The 19,990-nt window shown below is 35.2% G+C and overlaps 1 protein-coding gene across 16 annotated transcripts in view; it reads left to right on the forward strand.

The window, feature by feature from the left end:
* Window positions 1-19,990, forward strand: part of LOC105341043 (calcium-dependent secretion activator 1) — a 41,025-nt gene that overhangs the window by 3,578 nt on the left and 17,457 nt on the right. For 7 of the 16 annotated variants that reach the window (XM_066082690.1, XM_066082686.1, XM_066082691.1 and 4 more), the window contains exons 2-15: window positions 7,668-7,748; window positions 9,021-9,187; window positions 12,477-12,570; window positions 12,971-13,092; window positions 13,848-13,959; window positions 14,356-14,492; window positions 14,873-14,939; window positions 15,220-15,328; window positions 15,788-15,988; window positions 16,316-16,452; window positions 17,210-17,397; window positions 17,853-17,888; window positions 18,767-18,868; window positions 19,754-19,817. In XM_066082690.1, coding sequence (XP_065938762.1) covers window positions 7,668-7,748; window positions 9,021-9,187; window positions 12,477-12,570; window positions 12,971-13,092; window positions 13,848-13,959; window positions 14,356-14,492; window positions 14,873-14,939; window positions 15,220-15,328; window positions 15,788-15,988; window positions 16,316-16,452; window positions 17,210-17,397; window positions 17,853-17,888; window positions 18,767-18,868; window positions 19,754-19,817 — 1,617 coding nt within the window. The remainder of the gene's footprint in view (window positions 1-7,667; window positions 7,749-9,020; window positions 9,188-12,476; window positions 12,571-12,970; window positions 13,093-13,847; window positions 13,960-14,355; window positions 14,493-14,872; window positions 14,940-15,219; window positions 15,329-15,787; window positions 15,989-16,315; window positions 16,453-17,209; window positions 17,398-17,852; window positions 17,889-18,766; window positions 18,869-19,753; window positions 19,818-19,990) is intronic. The other 9 variants (XM_066082694.1, XM_066082700.1, XM_066082697.1 and 6 more) reach the window with 3 other exon arrangements.

Below are 19,990 nucleotides of genomic sequence, written 5' to 3' on the forward strand. Positions count from 1 at the left end.
GTTAAGTAATTGCAGGGGAGATGTGCAAATCTAGTGCTGCAAAATTCAAATTTCTTTAAATTACATTAAAAAATTAACACAATTATGCTTTGGAATCCCCCCCCCCCCAGCAAACTCAAAAAACCATAAGAACCCCCCTTGAAAACTTTCGTGGATCTGCTTTTTATATGCAAGCTCAATAAAGTCCCAAAGAGATAGAAAAGAAATAGGAGGAAAATAATTATTTATTGAGAAGTGGTTGCAATGGTTGCAATAAGTGACCAGTAGATATTTCAGACTGGAGAGAGAGAGAGAGAGAGAGAGAGAGAGAGAGAGAGAGAGAGAGAGAGAGAGAGAGAGAGAGAGAGAGAGAGAGAGAGAGAGAGAGAGAGAGAGAGAGAGAGAGAGAGAGAGAGATTAAAGTTTAAAGTGTGAAGTGGTTGCAAAAGTGACAAGTAGATGTTGATGGGAAGATGGGAAGAGAGAGAGAGAGAGACAGAGAGAAAGTTTGATCTAAAGTTCTAGCTGATTGATGCACAGTTTGAATCTCTATTGATTGAGGCTCTCCTTAGCCACACTAGCTGGGACAATTGGATGTGTGGGAGGGAGAAGACAGTGCCACATTGATCTTAGTTCAAAATTTTCAATTCCTCAGAGAAAACAATCAATTACTCAAACTGAAATGAAATAGAATGCTTGTTATTTAAAGGGTACTATTTACTAAGCAATCTATTGCATGATTAAGGGCTTGATTCTCTTGTAAATGTTTTCAAACTCCTGCGCAGAGTCCAGATTCCATAAAATTGGCAACTTTGATGATCAGATTATTATATAATAACTAATTTTTGAAAGGAATTTTTGAAATTCTTTAATTTATTTTTGGATTTTTTTTTTCTTGCTTTAAACCTGATTTGGAAAGAAAAAAAGGAAAAATTGGAAATTTTAATTGGGAATGACTGGACAGGGAAATCCAATTTTTTTTTTTGCAATATAATACAAATGGATGACTCGAAGTATTGGACTGTTATTTAAATGTTGATACCTAAACTGCTGTTCAAAGTATTCTAGAGAAGAGCTCGCTGTCATAAATGACCAATTTTTTCTCGATAGATGTATATAAAATACCATTATTTTTGTTATGCAATTATTCTTTTATAGGTTTCATGATAATTATGGTAATTTGGAAACCAATATTCTCTCACTAACAAGAGATGGAAATTCAGTCTATATAAATACTCCCAATGAATTACATTCAATACATTGCAGAATGATGGTTATACTTCCAAATACTATTAACTTCTCAATCATGACTATGCTGTATGAGTGAGAAAAAAAATTTGCGTGAATTAACTTGATTTCTACACACAAAAAAAATAAAATGGTACGATAATTAAAGCAAATGGTAAGTAAGTAAGTAAATAATTTAGTATAGTGACATGTGTTTTATAAACAAATAAAGATACATGTATATGATATAATACCATTAATGAATAAACACCCGGCCCATCGGACCTATATGTCACTTTATAAACATGAATACACAAATAATAAGATAGGATGTACATGTACATGAATGATAGTGCTGTGCAAAATCCCAGTCTTCAATACACAATGGTTAGAAAGGATATTTTCTAACTATATATAAGAAGACAGGTCGAGCTTTTGTTGTATAATTCATCTGTTGACATTGATTACCATTAGGGGAAGTTTTGGCTCTGTTGTGAGGAAACTGCTCCCTGGAGAAATGCAATCCTTTTCCTCTCACTCCGAGTCAGAATCTGATACCGGTCCATATAGAGCCAGCGGAGGGGCTAACACCCAGGGTTATGTAATGAATAACTAATGCAGCTGCATATTGGAAAGAAAGGATATGTTGTAATAGATCCGGCTTTGATCTTCTCTATCGATACGAAGCTTGATGTAATTTGAAAGTTTTTTGTTGTAGATTATGACTGTATTTTTTGGTCAGTTTTTCGATAATCATTGACTTGGATGTAATTGCATCATTTTAGTCACGTAAAGGATCCAAATGATTGTATTAGTTATATTTAAGGACTTTTGAAGTTTTCAAAATTTGCATTGCTTGATGAAGAGGAACATTTGAACTTTTTAAAAAATGTTAATTATTTAAATTAAGGACCTAAGTTCTTTTAGACCATGACCTGCTCTGGCTAATTTTGTGACTCAAAAGATAACTCACCATTTCGTGAGAGAGGAGACGCATTCTTGTCAGAAAAAATTAAAGCCAAAATTAGTTTTTTTAACTTCCGCAACTTCGACTATGATTTAGCTTCCCATTGTTTCAGTGTCATTTTGGATAGAACTGAAAACTCTTTAGAGACTAACTAGAGAGGAAGAAGGGGAAGGTGAGAATTTGCGTAATCCAAAGAGGAGAGATGAAGGATGAGGGCTGTCTGTTGTCATATTCGTCTTATAGGAAAAATGTTCCCGCAAGGGAGATTCTCAATAAAAAAAAGAAATATTAAGGTAGATCGGACGGCAGGATACTCAGTCAGGCAGTAATGTAGCCTTAATTGAAATTTATATACTGGCTTATTAAGTATAATAGCGAGGGGCACTTAGAAAATTCAAATCAATGTATTGAAAGATTTTTTACCCTTTAGTTATCAATTTGTTTAGCACAACATATTTTTAGGTCAAATCATAATTTGATTAAAAATAAAATAAGCATTAATTAGTCGAATAAAATATGCATCGGTGTTAAGATCTTTTATGACCAAGGGACTTTTGGAGGAGGGTTACTGTGTGTGTCTATGGGGGGGGGGGGTGGGTTTGCTGGAGGTGGTTCAGTCCAGATAAGGGAAAAGTCTCCTTTTATGAAAACAGTATCATTAGTATGGAAGGAGGTTGTGGGTAGGAGGGGGGATTCTCGAGACGAGATTTGGGGGATGGGGGTGATTTGGTTGCCTAAGTATTGACCTGCAGTGTGACTTGGTTGCCTTATTCCTGCGATTGTGACTTGGTTGCCTTATTCCTGCAGTGTGACTTGGTTGCCTTATTCCTGTGGTGTGACAAGAGACAGTTGACCGAAGAGACTGTGAGGGATCAGATTTTGTTTTATGCCTTCCTGTACTGGCCTCAGACTCTGGTGCTGATTTCCTGAAAACTCTGGCACTTTGGCCTAACAATGTGCATTGATTTTTACAGAAGACTGCACAGAAATCCCTCCACAGCAGACAACTTGGGGGAGATTAAACTGTAGTTAGCAGTCAAGCTACTCTGGTCTTTATTCATGAAATATTGAAAGTAAATGATCAATATCCGAAACTAGTCCGTTTTTAGGGGTTCTGATCGTGACAAGGCCAAGTTCAATTTCACATTATTTTGACGTAAATAATTGTTTACTCACACTTTTTATTTTGCCTCAGGGGTATACTTATTCTTTAATTCATCTATTCCAAAAGGGAAGGCAAAGGTTTTTATGTTCTTTCAATTTTGAGTTAACATTTTTGATTATTGGATTACGGTGTAATGTAATTTCTTTTAAATATAAAAGTATATGTATTATTATTGGAGATTAAAATACCGGTAAACAGACCCTGTTTATAAGAACACACTTACGTTATCAAATGAAGCTGCTTTTGTTAAACTACTGCATGGATGAACTAAAGATAAATGTTTGATACACATTGCACCATCAGGTATAAAACTTAATCAGAAAATCCGGTTGATGAGATTGCTTTCAAATATTGCTGGAAGGAGAGAGGTTTTATTTCATCCTTATTGGATCGAGTTGGGTTAAAAGTAGACAATGATTCAGTTGGATTCTGATATAAAATTCACAAGGCTGTGTGAAATCTGATGAAATAAAGTGATATAAATTTAAGGCTGAACTTAACCACAATCATCTGTGCATGTATAATATATAACCATGAGGATTTGAAGGAAGAATGGGGTTAACTGATTTACAAAAACTGAAAAATTGAAAGTTTATTACCGGGTAATAGCTTTTCATGATCATTAACTGTATAAAAAAAATTTATTGGTACCCTTTCCACATGATTTGAACAAATCAGATGATATGACTCAGAAATGTGACTTCTTAATGCATTTTTATATGCTTAGATTTTATGTAACCTGTATTTTGAAAGGTCATATGCATGGCATGCTGAATACTGTGGTACATAATTTTTTACATTAGTAATAATTGGCCATGATCTGAGCATACCGTGTCAGAAGGCGTTGGTTTTTTTTTTTGAAGGCTTAATTAACTTTTTAGATGCACCTGTCTAAATAAATTTTGATTCTTTCATTCACTGGTTGAATCTTCTGATAATGATGCATTGGTCAAAGCACAGTTTAATGCTAACATACAGGTATGTACAGTTTACAGGATGATGTTAACTATACTGCACACCTGTTGTTCAATAGTAATTATCAGTTGAGGATCTGTTACAAATAGGAATACTTAATGAGTGCTTTGTATTGGTAGTAAATCAGTATCACTAACAGCTGTTCATATAATGGTGTATAAGGCGAAATTGACTGATTGAGCTTGAAATATGACAAAAGGGGGAAGGCTTAAAAAGCAAAAATCATCACAGGGTGGGTTCATGTTCATTACTGCAGTATCTACGGTATCCCATGAAGACTCTGGGACACTGCTTTACTGTATTCACCATAATTATGAAAATATATAGTATTACTGTATACAGGGAAATATTCGCCTTGTTTTATTTTCGCCCCTTTTGCCTTGACGTTGTCAGCGGGCGAATTTAAGACGGGGCGAATTGCAATGTCTCAAATTATCTCTTTTCAGTCACAATTTTGTCTGAGTGAATTCAAGATGAGGCAAAACTGTTTGTATGGGAAGATTGGTAACAACATTTTTTAGACACGCCAAAAATAAGCTTGTTTATGGTATATTGTTAGAGGAACAGTGTGCAAAAGGCATCAATATATATATATATACTAAGAAAGCACCAACTGTGCAACTGTAATATCCTTTCAGTCATTCTTAAGATAATAGCATGCATCGGATTTTAGCAGTCTGTATGATGATGATTTGATTTCTCTAATGATCGAAGTCTGTATATTTTTCAAAGTAATGAACAGAAAAGGAGATGTCTAGTTTCTATATACTTTCAATATTTCTAGTACTTCCAATGGTGTTTTTTGTTGATTGTATGTCTCAGAATGTTTATAAATTTTGTATTATTAAGCTGAAGCAAATTTTCCCCAAAGTATCCTGTGGTGTGAGAATAGAAAGGGAAGAGAATGCTCTTGCCTGCTGTGGGACAGTTTGGTTGCATTGATATTGTTTGCATGATAACGGGCCAGTGTCCTTGTAATGACCTTCAGACAGCTGTTACTTGTGGGTGATGCATCTTTTGTGATACGTCAGCCATTGATGGGATCCTTATCTTAATACATATACATTAAACTGGTATAAAAAAGTATGTACATGTAATTATAAAGTAATGATTTATAGGGATAGACTGTAAATTATTTTCATATTTGCCATCATCGATAGACTGTATCAATGTTATTTGACTATAGTGATTAAAAAGAATAATTTTGACCATGCATGTAGTGATAAAAAAGAATACTTGCATTGACAAATTTTTGTGATACAATGTATCAAGTCTAAATGTTTAAACTGTTAACAAATTAAGACATTTATAGACTGGATTATATGGTGAGATATATATTTACAACTATACATAAAGCTTTTGTTAACCTTGCGAAATAATTGTAGATTCCTAATTAAACGCAAGGGATTTATATACTAGTAGTCATTGTATTCCTAAAACTGTGAGAAGCACCTCTTGTGGATTTTGAAATCTCGCTTTTAATTTTTAGTCAGGTGTAAACTCAATGAAACTATGATAAATGATAAAATTAAATGTTCTCAATTTCATATTCTCATGATTTGTCGCTAAATGATTGAATCGCAGAATTAAGTACTCTTGTAAAATAAGGAATTTACTGTTTCGTGCTCTAATGCAAATAGAAGTAGGTTTACATTAATCTGTGTTTAAAAAAAATGTTAAGATTTTTTGTTCAGTAACAGCAATTTGTTATATATATGTAATTATTTGGTGATAAATAGTATTTTGTATGAATAGATCACATGATTAGCACTGACTGTCTCTGTTCAACCATCATTACATCTCATTAAGCTTTCAATTGCGAATTCTTTGAAGATTCTCATACGAGTTGAACAACTGCTTTTAGCCGTAAAAGTCCAGAAATACCTGATATTTCTTGTACATTTTTCTGTGAATGTCGATGCATGTCTTTTTAAAACACTAATTAGTTAGATAATGACAAAAAAATCTTAATTAATGTCTGTCTGCACCTTAATGAGATGTCATTTTAATGGGCGTAATATGGAACATAGAAATTCACTTTGCCATTATTTTCCATGCACATATCAAAACTTCAAATCCTCGTGAAACTTAATCAACTGTAAAATCGATCAGAGTGTTGCTTTTAAGTGGATTTAATGAATCATAATTAATTGGATGGACAAGAGATTTTTTTTGATGGAGAACAATGTCCCCGTCAACAGATGCATGTATAAACTCTGTTTGACTCTGTCACATGGTACTGTGTCTGACATTCTTTTTTTTATGGGCTTCCTGTGTTTATTGTCATACACTAAATCAATCCGGACAGTAGTTAAAAAAGAATGGCCAGCTAGGCTCTCTTGTCCATCGGTGTGACCAGTGGCCAAAAGGAAGGAAGGGGGTCCATACAGGGGTTGCTATGGTGTTGACTATTGATCCCCCTCATCCCTTGATCTGGGAACTAGTATGCATCATTGATCTTATTCCTGAATTGATTCTCTCTCTATCTCTCTCTTTTTCTCTGCTTTTTATCTGTCTGTCTGTCTCTGTCTGTCTGTCTGTCTGTCTGTCTGTCTCTCTCTCTCTCTCTCTCTCTCTCTCTCTCTCATATTGTGTGTTTATTTAACTCTCTTTTCTCCTTTCTGAGTTTATAAGAGATTAATAAAAAAATCTATTGGATATAATGGATATGTTGACTGTTCTTCTGAAGAAAACATGCATGCACAGCTAGAACCTTATGCTTTATAGTCATCCATGTGTCATAATGCGTTGAAAGGTTTCCATGTTTGATTCAGGATATATTTCCACTAGGAATAAAAAGTAAAATAGCTAATGATATTATAATATCTTTCACTGACATCTTAAGATAATGAGTAGAAGCTTCACAAAATGATGACCAAATTAACGCTATTACCAGCCTGAAAGGGCCGAACTCTTGCATCCACCTCACTTATTTGCTGGGACTGTGTATTGACAAACACCTCCGACCGAGTGTGTGGTGTAGTATTGGAAAAAAAGCCCAATCAATTCTTAGTGTCGGATAATAATAGCAAGATATACATTGCAGGCCATTTGTAACAGAGAGATCCAATTTGAAAGTTTAGGATTCCCAGGTTCCCTTCATGAACACTTTCATTCTGACATGCAGAATGATTTATTTATGTAATATTCCACTTGTTTCTAAACTCAGTTAAAAATTCAAAAGTTTTTCTGTGTTTATAAGCTGTAATTTTTTTGCAGATTGTTAAATCAAACACCCACTGTTACTAGCTGTAGACATACCAGATCCTTTGTAAATATGGACACTATTTGTATAGTACTTGAATGCAGCCATTAGCCAATGTTTTTTAGTATCACATTTTGTTTTTTTTACAGTTAGACAATGCGGATGAACAGGCAGCCCAGGTTCGCAGGGAGTTGGACAGGCGTCTTCAGCTAACAGAGCAAATGTCAAGGGTATTGATGTATTGTAAAAAGCATTGCTGTTTTTGTGGACTATACGATTATTTAAGTACCTGAGGAATACGAATTTCACCAAGCCTGAAGCACAAAGTGAAAATTGTTTTTTACTCATGAGGATAGCTAAATCACAATCATTGATAAAGGACTATGTGCGGTTTTATGCATTTTTTGCCCCCAAAATCAAATTTTTAGAAAGAGCTTTAAAAATAAGGTGAAAGATAGTTAAAATCATATTGAAAATAAAGGTGTAAAAGGTTATCACCACAGCGACGTCATAATGTAGAAATGACGTCATGAAGATTGCATTATTTTGATAAATTGATGTTTTGTAGCAAAATATGGGTGTTTTTCAACTGGGAAACATCGAGCGCAGGCTTGCTCAAGTACCATTTTTTAGTATAATGTGTATAACTATCTGAAGAAAAACATATGTTTAAATTGCACTTGAGCAGACCTGCGCTCTATACTTCCGAATGCAAAATATAGAGCAAAAATGAGAATATTTTCATTTGTTTGCAAATTTGCGGGAATTAGGTCATTTATGTGACGTCATAGATAAAAAGCAAACAAGCAATGATGACTAAAATCAATATTAAAGTTATAGGCATCCTCTATACAATGATTTATGAAGATTTGATTTTTATGCGATATAATTTAAAAATTGGTTGAAATCGAGGGCAGATATTTGACCATTCCGCACATAGTCCTTTTAGAAATCAAACTTAATCTTTTTATTACATGTCTACAAATGAGTTCATTGGATTTATGATTCAGACTAAAAAACTTGTATATTAAGTAAACCTTATACAGGGGGAGCCTTATATTACTTACTTTGTCTACTGAATTCATATAATAACACAGTGAGAGGCACAGAATTTCATTGAAAGTAAAAATGATGATAAGATTATCATATACATGTATAGTCAATTGTAACCTAACTATCCCTATAGTCCTCTGAAAAAAAGTTATAATCACCTGGAAGGTCACATGCAGACTGAAGAATTTCATATTTTGTGATTTCTAGAATGTTGGATAAAACCATTTAGTGACATTGTTTTCAATCATAGAGCAAAATCATTATAATCCTTAAGAATCTATTATAAACCTTTGTAATGTGTGAAATGTAATCTTTGTATCACAAAATTAGAAATGTAGTATAAAAACTCATTAACGGTAATTTAGGGTCAAAAATTTCATCTTCTTCATTTAACAAAAATAAGGTTTCTGAAGTTCTAGACTCTAATTTGATTGGTTGGTGTGTTGTAGATGAGGAAGCACCCTAAGTTTGTGGTGAAGGAGATGGAGAGCATGTATATGGATGAGCTGAAGTCAGCCATTAACCTGCTGATGGCTAACCTGGAGAGTTTACCCGTGTCTAAAGGAAGCACCGACTCCACCATCTCACGGCTCCAGAAACTCAAACGCTACAACAGGTGGGTGCAGTGTCTGGCATAGCCCTTCCTTGTACCTTACTCCACCACCTCCCTTCCTCCCCGTCACATAAACTTGGATGTTACCAGTGGGTATGTGTATGTAAGCCCCCCCCCCCCCCCCCCTTCTTTAACCTCCACCAGAAACTCAAATGCTACAACAAGAAGGTGTGGCTGTGTCTCAGTTGCAGGCCAGACTTGTACCTCACCCCACCCTCAATCCTCCACACTCACACATACAAAGCAATCTGCAACTTCTGCTACCTCCCCTAATCCCCTCTCTCAACATTCTCATCCCATCCACCCATACATCCACACATCCACACAAACACACACAGGCAGTCTCCAAGTCCAAGTACTGATAATTTGCAGTGTTATATGCTCCTATTCATTTTATTTAATGTTTGATATGGTAGATTTAGCTTTGACATTACAAAGTTAAACATTATACAGTTGTTGACTGGTGTTTCGGGCAACAGTTGATCTGTCGGACCGGCTCGCAACAGTGCCACTCCGACAGATCAACTGTTTCGGCCATGGGCAACAGTTTGCGAGCCGGTCCGACAGATCAACTGTTGCCCGAGACACAGTCAACAACTGTTTTGTTATACCCCTTCTAATCAATAACACCTTTTCGCGGAATGTGACGTCACTGGTCAACAGTCTTTTTTAACAATCGATTTTATCAGCTCCAATCCATCAGTTCCAGTTCAACAGTCAAGATGCTGGACTTTTTTATAGAGTTATATAGTAACTGTTTTACAGGGGTATAACAATTCAGACTATTACATCAGTGCTACTTAATGTTTCCATTCATAATTTCTGTTATTTGAAAAAAAATCAAACTTGTATGAAAATAAACCACTGAAGGAAGATAATTGATATTACATATATGTTAAATTTTTGTGTGAAAACTTTTGGCAATATAGACTTTCATTCTCTCCCCCCCCCCCCCCCAATCACACACACAAAGGAATTTAGAAAAAGCAGAATTTATGAAAGGAAGGATCACCAACACAGTCCATTGACATAATAAAATCCAGCATTCATTATATTAATTCTCAAAGTAATTTAATATACCGCATATTAGACTTCTTTTTTCTTGAATGTAGGTTTTGGGTAAGTATAGCTTTTGTATTTTAATCAGAAGTGACATTTTGAGTATTTTTGTGTGCGTATGCACAGAAAAAGCGATATTTTTTAAAATAGGTCAAACTGACCCAATTAGTTGCCTGACTTTGCAGGAATCCATTTACTTCAGCGTTGTGTTGGTTGTAAGTTGTGGCTACTGATCAATGGCATTTCAGTCCACTCTTGTTTATCCCAACACCTCAGAAACATAATCATCAGGAATTAATTGGAACCTTTCTAATCCAAAACCTGTCTAATCTGAAACCTATCTAAACAGAAACCTGTCTAATCCGCAACCTTTCTAATTTGAAACATTTACAATCTGAGATTGTCTAATCCGAAACCAGCCTAACATGACATTTGCAAGAATATGAATTGTTCAGAAGCCTTTTGATTATTTTTCTAATACTGTTAACTGTTTTTTTTTTTTTTAATCTTCTTGAAACTTCTAAAATGAAAGGACACCATATTCATTTTCAGCAAAATGCCCAACCAGAAACTCCTACAAATTATTAAAACAGAAAAAATTGCAATTATTTAATCTTCTTGAAACTTCTAAAATGAAAGGACACCATATTCATTTTCAGCAAAATGCCAAACCAGAAACTCCTACAAATTATTAAAACAGAAAAAATTGCAATTTTCTCATTAATTTTATCGAATGACAGACACTGTATAATAAATTGCTGTATCCAACAGAATGAATTCCATTCTGAAAAATATTTGTCAAGCAATCAATTTGAAAGTTTATCCAAAAAAAAAGGTAATGGCCTGTCTGTTAGACGAACCATGCTTTCAGCCAAAAGACTTTCCGCAAAGACAATTTCGGCTCAGAGAAATATTTTATGACCTATCAGATGATCTCTTCATTGACGTAAGAGTCATTTCCCAAATGGATTTCCGTGTATCAAAACTGGCAGGTTTCATCATAACATAACTCGTTTGTTTACACGTCTTTCAAATTAGCCAGTTAATCTTCCATTACTAATAAAAAAAATCGCCGTATTGTGTAGCAATGAAGCGATTTGGGTTGTTGCCCTGCAATTATCGTTATTTACTCTCTGATTTTTGGATTTCTGAGTGGGACGAAATAGAGTGGACGGAAAGCTTTTGACATTTAGCAAACTGAGTATCAAGGATGAGGGATCAAAAAAATCTTTACTTATCTACATATAAACACTCTAGCTGTACCTCAGATGGGATATAAAATTGTAATGGAGGGATTGAATGTTGGGAGAGCTGATAAAAACTCTATATTAAGTACTTTGTATGTTATGACCTCTATACTTTTGTAGCCAAAATAAATATATGACGTTGTGTTTATGTATTTTCTATGTTTCATACGGTGGTTTCATCAGTATTCGTTGAATGATGATTTTTGTGGATTTTATTCTTGAGTTGATCAACAATTTAAGTAAATGCTCATTGAAGTATAATTTCTAATACCCAGTAACATATTGTATTGATTAAAGATCAATGGCTGCGAATTTACATATTTATTTAATCTTTAAAACTGGGATTTTAACAAAATCCACATTAATTGATGCCAGCAAAATTTGAATGAGATCAAACAGTATTTATTTGTTAAATGTGCAAGCTTTAATTAATATATTATGCCTATTCCCACTAAGGGAAACAACTGACTGAAAATTAAAAGTATTGCTGATGATTGCCCTCAAATTGTTATTAAAATTGAGATAGAGAAGATAAATCTTGTATCGGAGATATAATGGATTGGTGCATTAACCAATTGCATTTTATCACTGCTTTATATATTAATAAATCATACAGTTTATATAGAACTTTATAGTAAAATCAATATTAACTTAGTAAGATTCTTTGCTTTCCCCTCCAAATACTTTTAAAGAGAACATGAATAAATTTTTTTAAAGCAATCACAACAACACAGTTTCACTGCTGTTAGTCAGTTGCAATTAGTCAATTTTTTAAAAGTTGATTTTAAATTCAATTTAATTGATCCATTAGTACAAAGATGGCTAAGTAAGTCATGATTCACTATAGGGTAGTGCAGCTCTGTTTTGAATCATTAAAATTTATGATTTATTGCATATTTTAGTTTGGCTTCATAATTTTGAATGTTATGTAAATGTCATAGATACAGTTATATTAATGGACCATTTTTTTTCTATGCCTGTTTCAGGGCCCAGCACTCCTCCCTGTCGAAGATGGACATCAATGATGAGACAGACTCCGGCCTGTCCAAGCTCGATGTTGTTCTCTCCTTCACACTGGAGGTCAGCCATCTTGTTTACTAGCTTTCAACTCATGTCATTTATCTTTATTTGGAATGAAAGTTGATTGCAATTTGACAAAATTTGTTTTTGAGAGGGGCAGCATAATTAGGGACTTTACACACAGATATTTTGTTTTTGTCAATTTCTACTGTAAGGTCAATTTCTGTTCATATATTCAAAAGTGTTCAGCTTTAACATTGTGTACTTCATAAGGAGAATGAATGTACAGATTATAAAGTTACAAATTATCAAAATAAATAGATGTTGTAACTTAAGATGCAGACTGAGTTGGGATGGTCAGTTAAATGTGGCTGTAAAACTTCAATGAAGAGGAGACTCAGGAGAGTGTATATTGATCTTTAATAATGATATATTATGATCAGCATGATCTCTTCAACAGGTTCATGTAGTAGAGGTGAAGGGACTTAAGTCTTTGGCCAACAACAAGATTGTGTACTGTACAATGGAAGTAGAGGGGGGAGAGAAGCTACAAACCGACCAGGCAGAGGCTTCAAAACCAAGGTCAGTATCAGGTCAAATGTCATACAACCAAGGTCAGTATCAGGTCAAATGTTACACAATCAAGGTCATTATGATGTCAAATGTTATACACCAAGGTCAGTATCAGGTCAAATGTCATACAACCAAGGTCAGTATCAGGTCAAATGTTATTCAACCAAGGTCAGTATCGGGTCAAATATCATACAATCAAGGTCAGTATATAATGTAACATTTCATAAATCAAGGTCATTATCCAAATGTCATACATTCAAGGTCAATATTATGTAAGATGTCATACATGGTTCATTCGAGGTCAAATATCATACAATAAAGGTTAGTATTGGGATCAATTGTTCTATTTTGATTACTCTGACAAAAAATGTAGATATTTTACAAATGTGTTCACAATTTGTTTAGATATGGTGTTTATAATAGCTGTATGAGCACTATAATTTGCCATCTGAACTTCAGTTATTTATTTTTCATTTATGAGAAAGAAAATTTTGAGATTTTCATGAGCAATTCATGGTTGGTAATACTTGGGTAAGCAGTCATTCCATGTCTTTGATATTATTTCTACATTTTACTGAAAAACCTTCGGAAACCAGTCAACAACTGTAGTACCCGTAAATCATAAAATTAGTTGCAGTTGGTTTGTAGTAGCTATAAGCATTGGTAAACCAGTATATTTGGAATGACTTGCACCAAAGTTTTTTTCATGCCTATCGATTATTTGTTACTGATTTAATTAACTCTGTGAGACCTGTACATTGTAGCTGGGACACTCAGGGAGACTTTACCACCACTCACCCACTTCCTGTGGTCAAGGTCAAACTGTACACAGAGAGTTCAGGCATGCTCAGTCTGGAGGACAAGGAACTTGGAAAGGTCAGGGTCACTGATTTCTTAAAGAAGATTTTATTAGAACCCCTTTCCATGTTAAAACTCAAAATATTGCATTTATCACTGATTTTTTAAAATGATTTTATGTTATTAATGAAGTGAAAATGAGGCCTTAATGTTAGAGCAAAAAAAGTATCTATTGAGATAGCTGGCAAAAGATGAGAGAGCATGATAATACAAGTGTGACTTGGTCATCAAATGCTAAATTTCCCATTCCAAGTGTATCCTACTAAATGATTTATAGATGATTTGAATTGTGATGAATTGGAAATAAGGCAGTCTTATGATAGGGAAATATGAAGGTACATTGCCCTTTGCATGTCATATTCATTAATGTACCTGTGATGATTTTGTGAAGTAGAGTATTTAAATGCTATGTAGGTGGTGATTCCTGTGACCGCCAGCAGTAGCCGTCAGCCGGAGTGGTACCGCATGCACACCACCAAGAACTGCCAAGACGACCTCAAGATCAAGATAGCGGTCAGAATGGACAAACCGCAGAACATGAAGCATTGTGGGTAAGTGATTAAAATGAACTTTGAGATATGATTGGATAAACTGCAGAACATGAAGCATTGTGGGTAAGTTATCAAGATAGTGATCAAAAGAATAAAACTTGGAGTTGATCTGATTACTGTAGATTCCTTATTTTATGCGATTACATACGAGATTCCGTGATTCAACCATATTCCATCAAATTGCAAGAATACATAATCGCGAATGCCATATTTTATCATAGTTTCGTGTAGTTTACATCTGTCAAAAAAAAGCAAGATTTTTGAATTTGTGAGATGTGCTTCTTGAGATTTTACATGGATATAAATTCCTCACGTTCAATTAGGAACCTACAGTATATAAGTAATTGAATATCAATCTGACAGTGTATGACTATTAACAGGTATTTGTATGGACTTGGCAAAAAGGTGTGGAAGAAATACAAGAAGAGATATTTTGTTCTGGTGCAGGTATGTCGCCTAGTTTTATAAAATATTTCTTGTGATAATTGTAAAATACATACAAGATATGGTAGGATATCAATTTATGAAAATTTTCTCATTAAAAATGTTGAAAACTTCAATAGGGAAAAGGGCTGGATTCATTTTGAGAAATATCAATCATTTATGAAGTGAGATTGTGAATACCGAAACCTGATAAATATTATTCCAGAATTTCACCTGAAAAGAAAAATTTTGTAAACCTTTTACTCCTTTGATCATGTACATTATGTTTTAATTTGTGTTGTAGGTTTCTCAGTACACCTTTGCCATGTGTAGTTACCGGGAGAAGAAACCCGACCCCACAGAAATGATGCAGTTGGATGGATTCACCGTGGACTACTGCGAACAAGTCCCAGGTTTGTCTCCCTTTTCTCTGACCTTGCCAAGTGAACGATGGTCTCTGTCTTTCTGTCTGACTTGTGTTCTGCTTAAATTTATGTTCATGTATGTTCCATGAAACTGAAAAATTTGTATAACAAGCTGTAACATAAAAAAGCTGTTTTGATTTTTAAATTTGTCAAGGATCATTGGTAGATGTTACTGCTCCTGGTTTGTGTAATAATGTAACTCAGATACTAATTGTATAAATCTTTCATCATAATGCTTAATTAAAATTGCAAAACATTGCAAATAATGAAGACCTGACCTCATTTCAGTTGTGATAAAATTGACAGATAAACTTGTTTAACTAATGTATGGAATATTCATTGTTTTGCAAGACGATACCATTTTAATGAAAGAGTAATACAAAGAATCAGATAGATTTTGTCCCTGTTTTGCTCAATTTAAAAGTTAACTGAAATCTTTTCCCCCAGATGCAGAGGGCTTTGGTGGGAAGTACTTCTTTAATTGTGTGAAGGAAGGAGACAACGTGACCTTCGCTACTGACGATGAGAATGAGAGGACCCTGTGGGTGCAGGCTATTTACAGAGCCACCGGTCAGACCCACAAACCCGTGCCCCCGGTGGTACAGACCAACAAGATATCCAACACACAGATCTCACGCATGCAAGGAGGTCAGTATACAAGTTTAACTTTAGAAATTAATAATGCTTGACCAAAAATATTTTGAACAAATGCAGGGAAGTCAGTAAGACTCTGTGAAGTGTTAGCCTTGTTTTGGTTTGAAAATGATGATTTAAAGCATGATGTTACATGAATTCTTTTTAATCATCAAGAGAGATCATTGCCTATAAAACATTTTGTGTGTGCCTAATTGTTGAAAAACATACCCCTCTCATCTAGAAACCATTTTGGTGTATGATGGTTGAATATCAAATCCTAACCATTTCAAAAACCATTTTGGTGACATCTGTCGGTAACTTTGTGTTTGCTGTTTGTAGATGCTGACAGAGCACGTAAGCATGGCTTGGACGAGTTTGTACAGGCGAACCCTGTGATGTTTGACCACCACGACCTATTTAACATGCTGCAGACCCTGACTCTGGACTACCGGCTCAATGACGCCTACACCTGTCTGGTACAAACCCTCTACACTCCTATATTCTTGATGAGAATCCTACTAAATAGGGGGTATTGTCACTAATTGAACAGAGAAATTTTCAGCATTTATTTCTCCAATTTTGTTGGACAGTTCCTTGTGAAGCATTGTACACAATACAATAGTAAAATAAATTTGAAAATTTTCAGCTAAATTTGTGACTATGTCCCTTCAAGGTACAGTTGAATTGAAATTTACACCCCTTAATCATTTGCAAACAATGCAGACCCTACAGTTAACAAAATCTAAAATTTCACAACGCAGTTTCAAAACTTAAATCCTTTAAAGGGCATGTGCAAAAATAAGAGGTAAAATCTTAGATATCAGGCAAAGAGTTTTGATGAAACACATTGGTGATGTTAAAACCTGGTCTAGTTCATATTTGATAGGTTGATGCAAGTATTTATTAAGTCCATTGAGTTGATGTTCACCAAGACAAATAACCAAGGTGAAGTCAGTTAATTAATGATTTTTAGTGATTTTATTCAACCATTAATTATCAACTATTTCCACACGCTTGTTTACATGTGTATATGAGGATTGTGTTGGTTTTTTTTGACAATATTTGGAGAATTGTATTAAGATTTTTCAAAAGTAAATACTGTGAATAATAAAATGTGTAAAGTTGTTCAAGATGAGAACGTTTAGAGTTTGGATTATTCTCTCATTATTTTAAGTATAAGTATTATTAGGCTTACTAAGAAAAATTTGTTATCATTTTGATTTTATACTCCAGGGCTGGTTCAGTCCCGGTCAGGTGTTTGTGCTCGACGAGTATTGTGCGAGGTATGGGGTCCGGGGCTGCCACAGACACCTTTGTTACCTGAACGACCTTTTAGAGCGGGCCGAGGGGGGCATCATGATAGACCCCACCCTCATCCACTACAGCTTCGCCTTCTGCGCCTCACATGTTCACGGAAACAGGTAGGGAGAGCCATTGTGACGATTTCCCAGAATTCCCTGACGATGGTTAAGGATATCGAAGGGACTCCCGTTTGTTTGTTGTTTTTATTCAGACTTCTAGCGTGTGAAAATTAGTTAAGCCTCAAAGCTACACATATCCTGATTTAGATTAGCTTGAAACATATCAAGGGCCTTTGCAAGGAATTCTTCACTCATTTGTTTATTCTGAAAATCATAGCATAATTTATATGTTATACTAAATCTTACGCTATTTTTTGTTTGTAAAGCTCACGATTATTCTCATCAATTGCCTACGATGTAGTAAATGCTGCTAGCACCTCACCTTCTTCAAAGTAAATGTGGGTTTATTTTTTGAATTTCTACATCTCTATGGAAATTCAAGTACCTAGTTTTTGTTGATTTGCTTGACATGTTGTGTAATTGTACCTGCTATACAATCTGTTGTTGTGCTTTAGTTATGAGGTCAAAATTAAGTTAAAGCGGGGAAAGAGGTAAGATGTCACTCATACCTAGGTATCTCTGCTTTGGGTAGTGGGTTATTTATCCCAGAAATGTCAGCTTGCCTTGGAATCAAATTCATGAATTTATTAAGATTGAACATTCACATGAATGTCAAAAAACGCTGCTTTCAATCCTCATTATGCATGCATATACTTGTTGCTTGTCTTGCATAGCTATCCACATATATTGCTGTTCTAGTTTTTCACAGTTATATTATCATGCATTTATATTGCTGATTTTTTTGTTCTTGTATTGCCACTGTTATTTCCTTTAATCACAAATTTTGCACAGCTTGCAAAATACAAATAACCTTAAAACAATTTAGTTTTGAGTACTTTGTGAAATCTATAAAATGAAAAATAGGGTATGCATAGTGGAATACTCCTGGCTTGCAAACATGGGGGATTATGTATGTGCCAGTGAAATGCTAGACAGTAGACAAAGGCGCTTGCTTGTACAAAATAGAATAGAATGTCATCCTTATATATTACAATTGTATTAAGATCTGCAAAGTGTTTGGCATATTGAATGTCATTTTCTGGTTAAATTATCATTTTTATTTGCCTGCATTTCAAAATAAAGATTAGCAAAACCCTCTAATAGAAATGACAACTTTACAGGAGGTAATTGTTGGTTCAATATGATTCACCACGATGACCTATACAGGTAGTATTACACAGTAAGAAGAGGCTCTAGCTGACTTTATTCATTAAAAGTTTTCATTGAAGTCGAACAGTCTTTAGGCTCATTAACCAATGCTTATTTTTACTCTATATGATGATTTGAACCCAGTTGACAATATGGTACAAGTGTATTTTAATCAGGAAAATTCTAAATTATTTAAATATTTAATTCATGCTTTCTACAGACCAGACGGAATAGGGACAGTTTTACTGAAGGAGAAGTTACAGTTTGATGAGATCAAGGAACGACTGAGGATTCTACTGGAGAACCAGATCACACACTTCAGGTAATTCTCATTCTCTCTCTCTCTCTCTCTCTCTCTCTCTCTCTCTCTCTCTCTCTCTCTCTCTCTCTCTCTGTGTGTCTCCCTGTCTGTCTGTCTGTCTGTCTGTCTGTCTCTCTCCCTCTGTCTGTCTGTCTGTCTCTGTCTGTCTGTCTCTCTATCCGTCTGTCTGTCTGCATGTCTCTGTCTGTCTCTGTCTCTGTCTGTCTCTGTCTGTCTGTCTCGTCTCTCTGTCTGTCTGTCTGTCTGTCTGTCTCTGTCTCTCTGTCTGTCTCTCTGTCTTTCTGTCTGTCTCTGTCCATCTGTCTCTCTGTCTGTCGGTCTGTCTCTGTCCGTCTGTCTGTCTGTCTGTTTCTGTCTCTGTCTGTTTGTCTCTGTCCATCTGTCTCTCTGTCTGTCGGTCTGTCTCTGTCTGTCTGTCTGTCTGTCTGTCTGTCTGTGTCTCTCTGTCTGTCTGTCTCTGTCTGTCTCTCTGTCTTTCTGTCTGTCTGTCTCTCTGTCCATCTGTCTCTCTGTCTGTCGGTCTGTCTCTGTCTGTCTGTCTGTCTCTGTCTGTCGGTCTGTCTCTGTCTCTGTCTGTTTGTCTCTCTGTCCATCTGTCTCTCTGTCTGTTGGTCTGTCTCTGTCTGTCTGTCTGTCTCTGTCTGTCTGTCTGTCTGTCTGTCTCTGTCTGTCTGTCTGTCTCTGTCTGTCTCTGTCTGTCTCTCTACCTGTCTGTGTCTGTCTCTGTCTCTCTCTGACTTTTCTACTTGCTCATCTACTTTCACTTAGTTATCCACTAGATACTGTTTCATGTTGCTCTTTGGTTTAATTAAAGCACTAATTTGAGTGAAGTTGGTGAGAAAAATTAATAACTTCAAAATGAGTATCTTTTTGTGCTATCTACAGGTACTGCTTTCCATTCGGAAGACCAGAGGGAGCCCTGAAGGCCACACTGTCACTGCTGGAGAGGGTAAACAATACTCATTACACTGCATGAGTAAACCAACTTCTATTTATGTGCAAGAAATTTTCACATGGTTTGCGAAGCCTCATTGTTGCATATATTGCTTAGTCTTCAAATGTCTCTGGGATTAATAATTTCCCGATAATTACATCTTGATCACTAAAATAAGTCGATGTGAA

This window comes from Magallana gigas, chromosome 4 (genome assembly GCF_963853765.1).
Source record: "Magallana gigas chromosome 4, xbMagGiga1.1, whole genome shotgun sequence".
NCBI classification, from domain to species: Eukaryota; Metazoa; Mollusca; class Bivalvia; order Ostreida; family Ostreidae; genus Magallana; species Magallana gigas.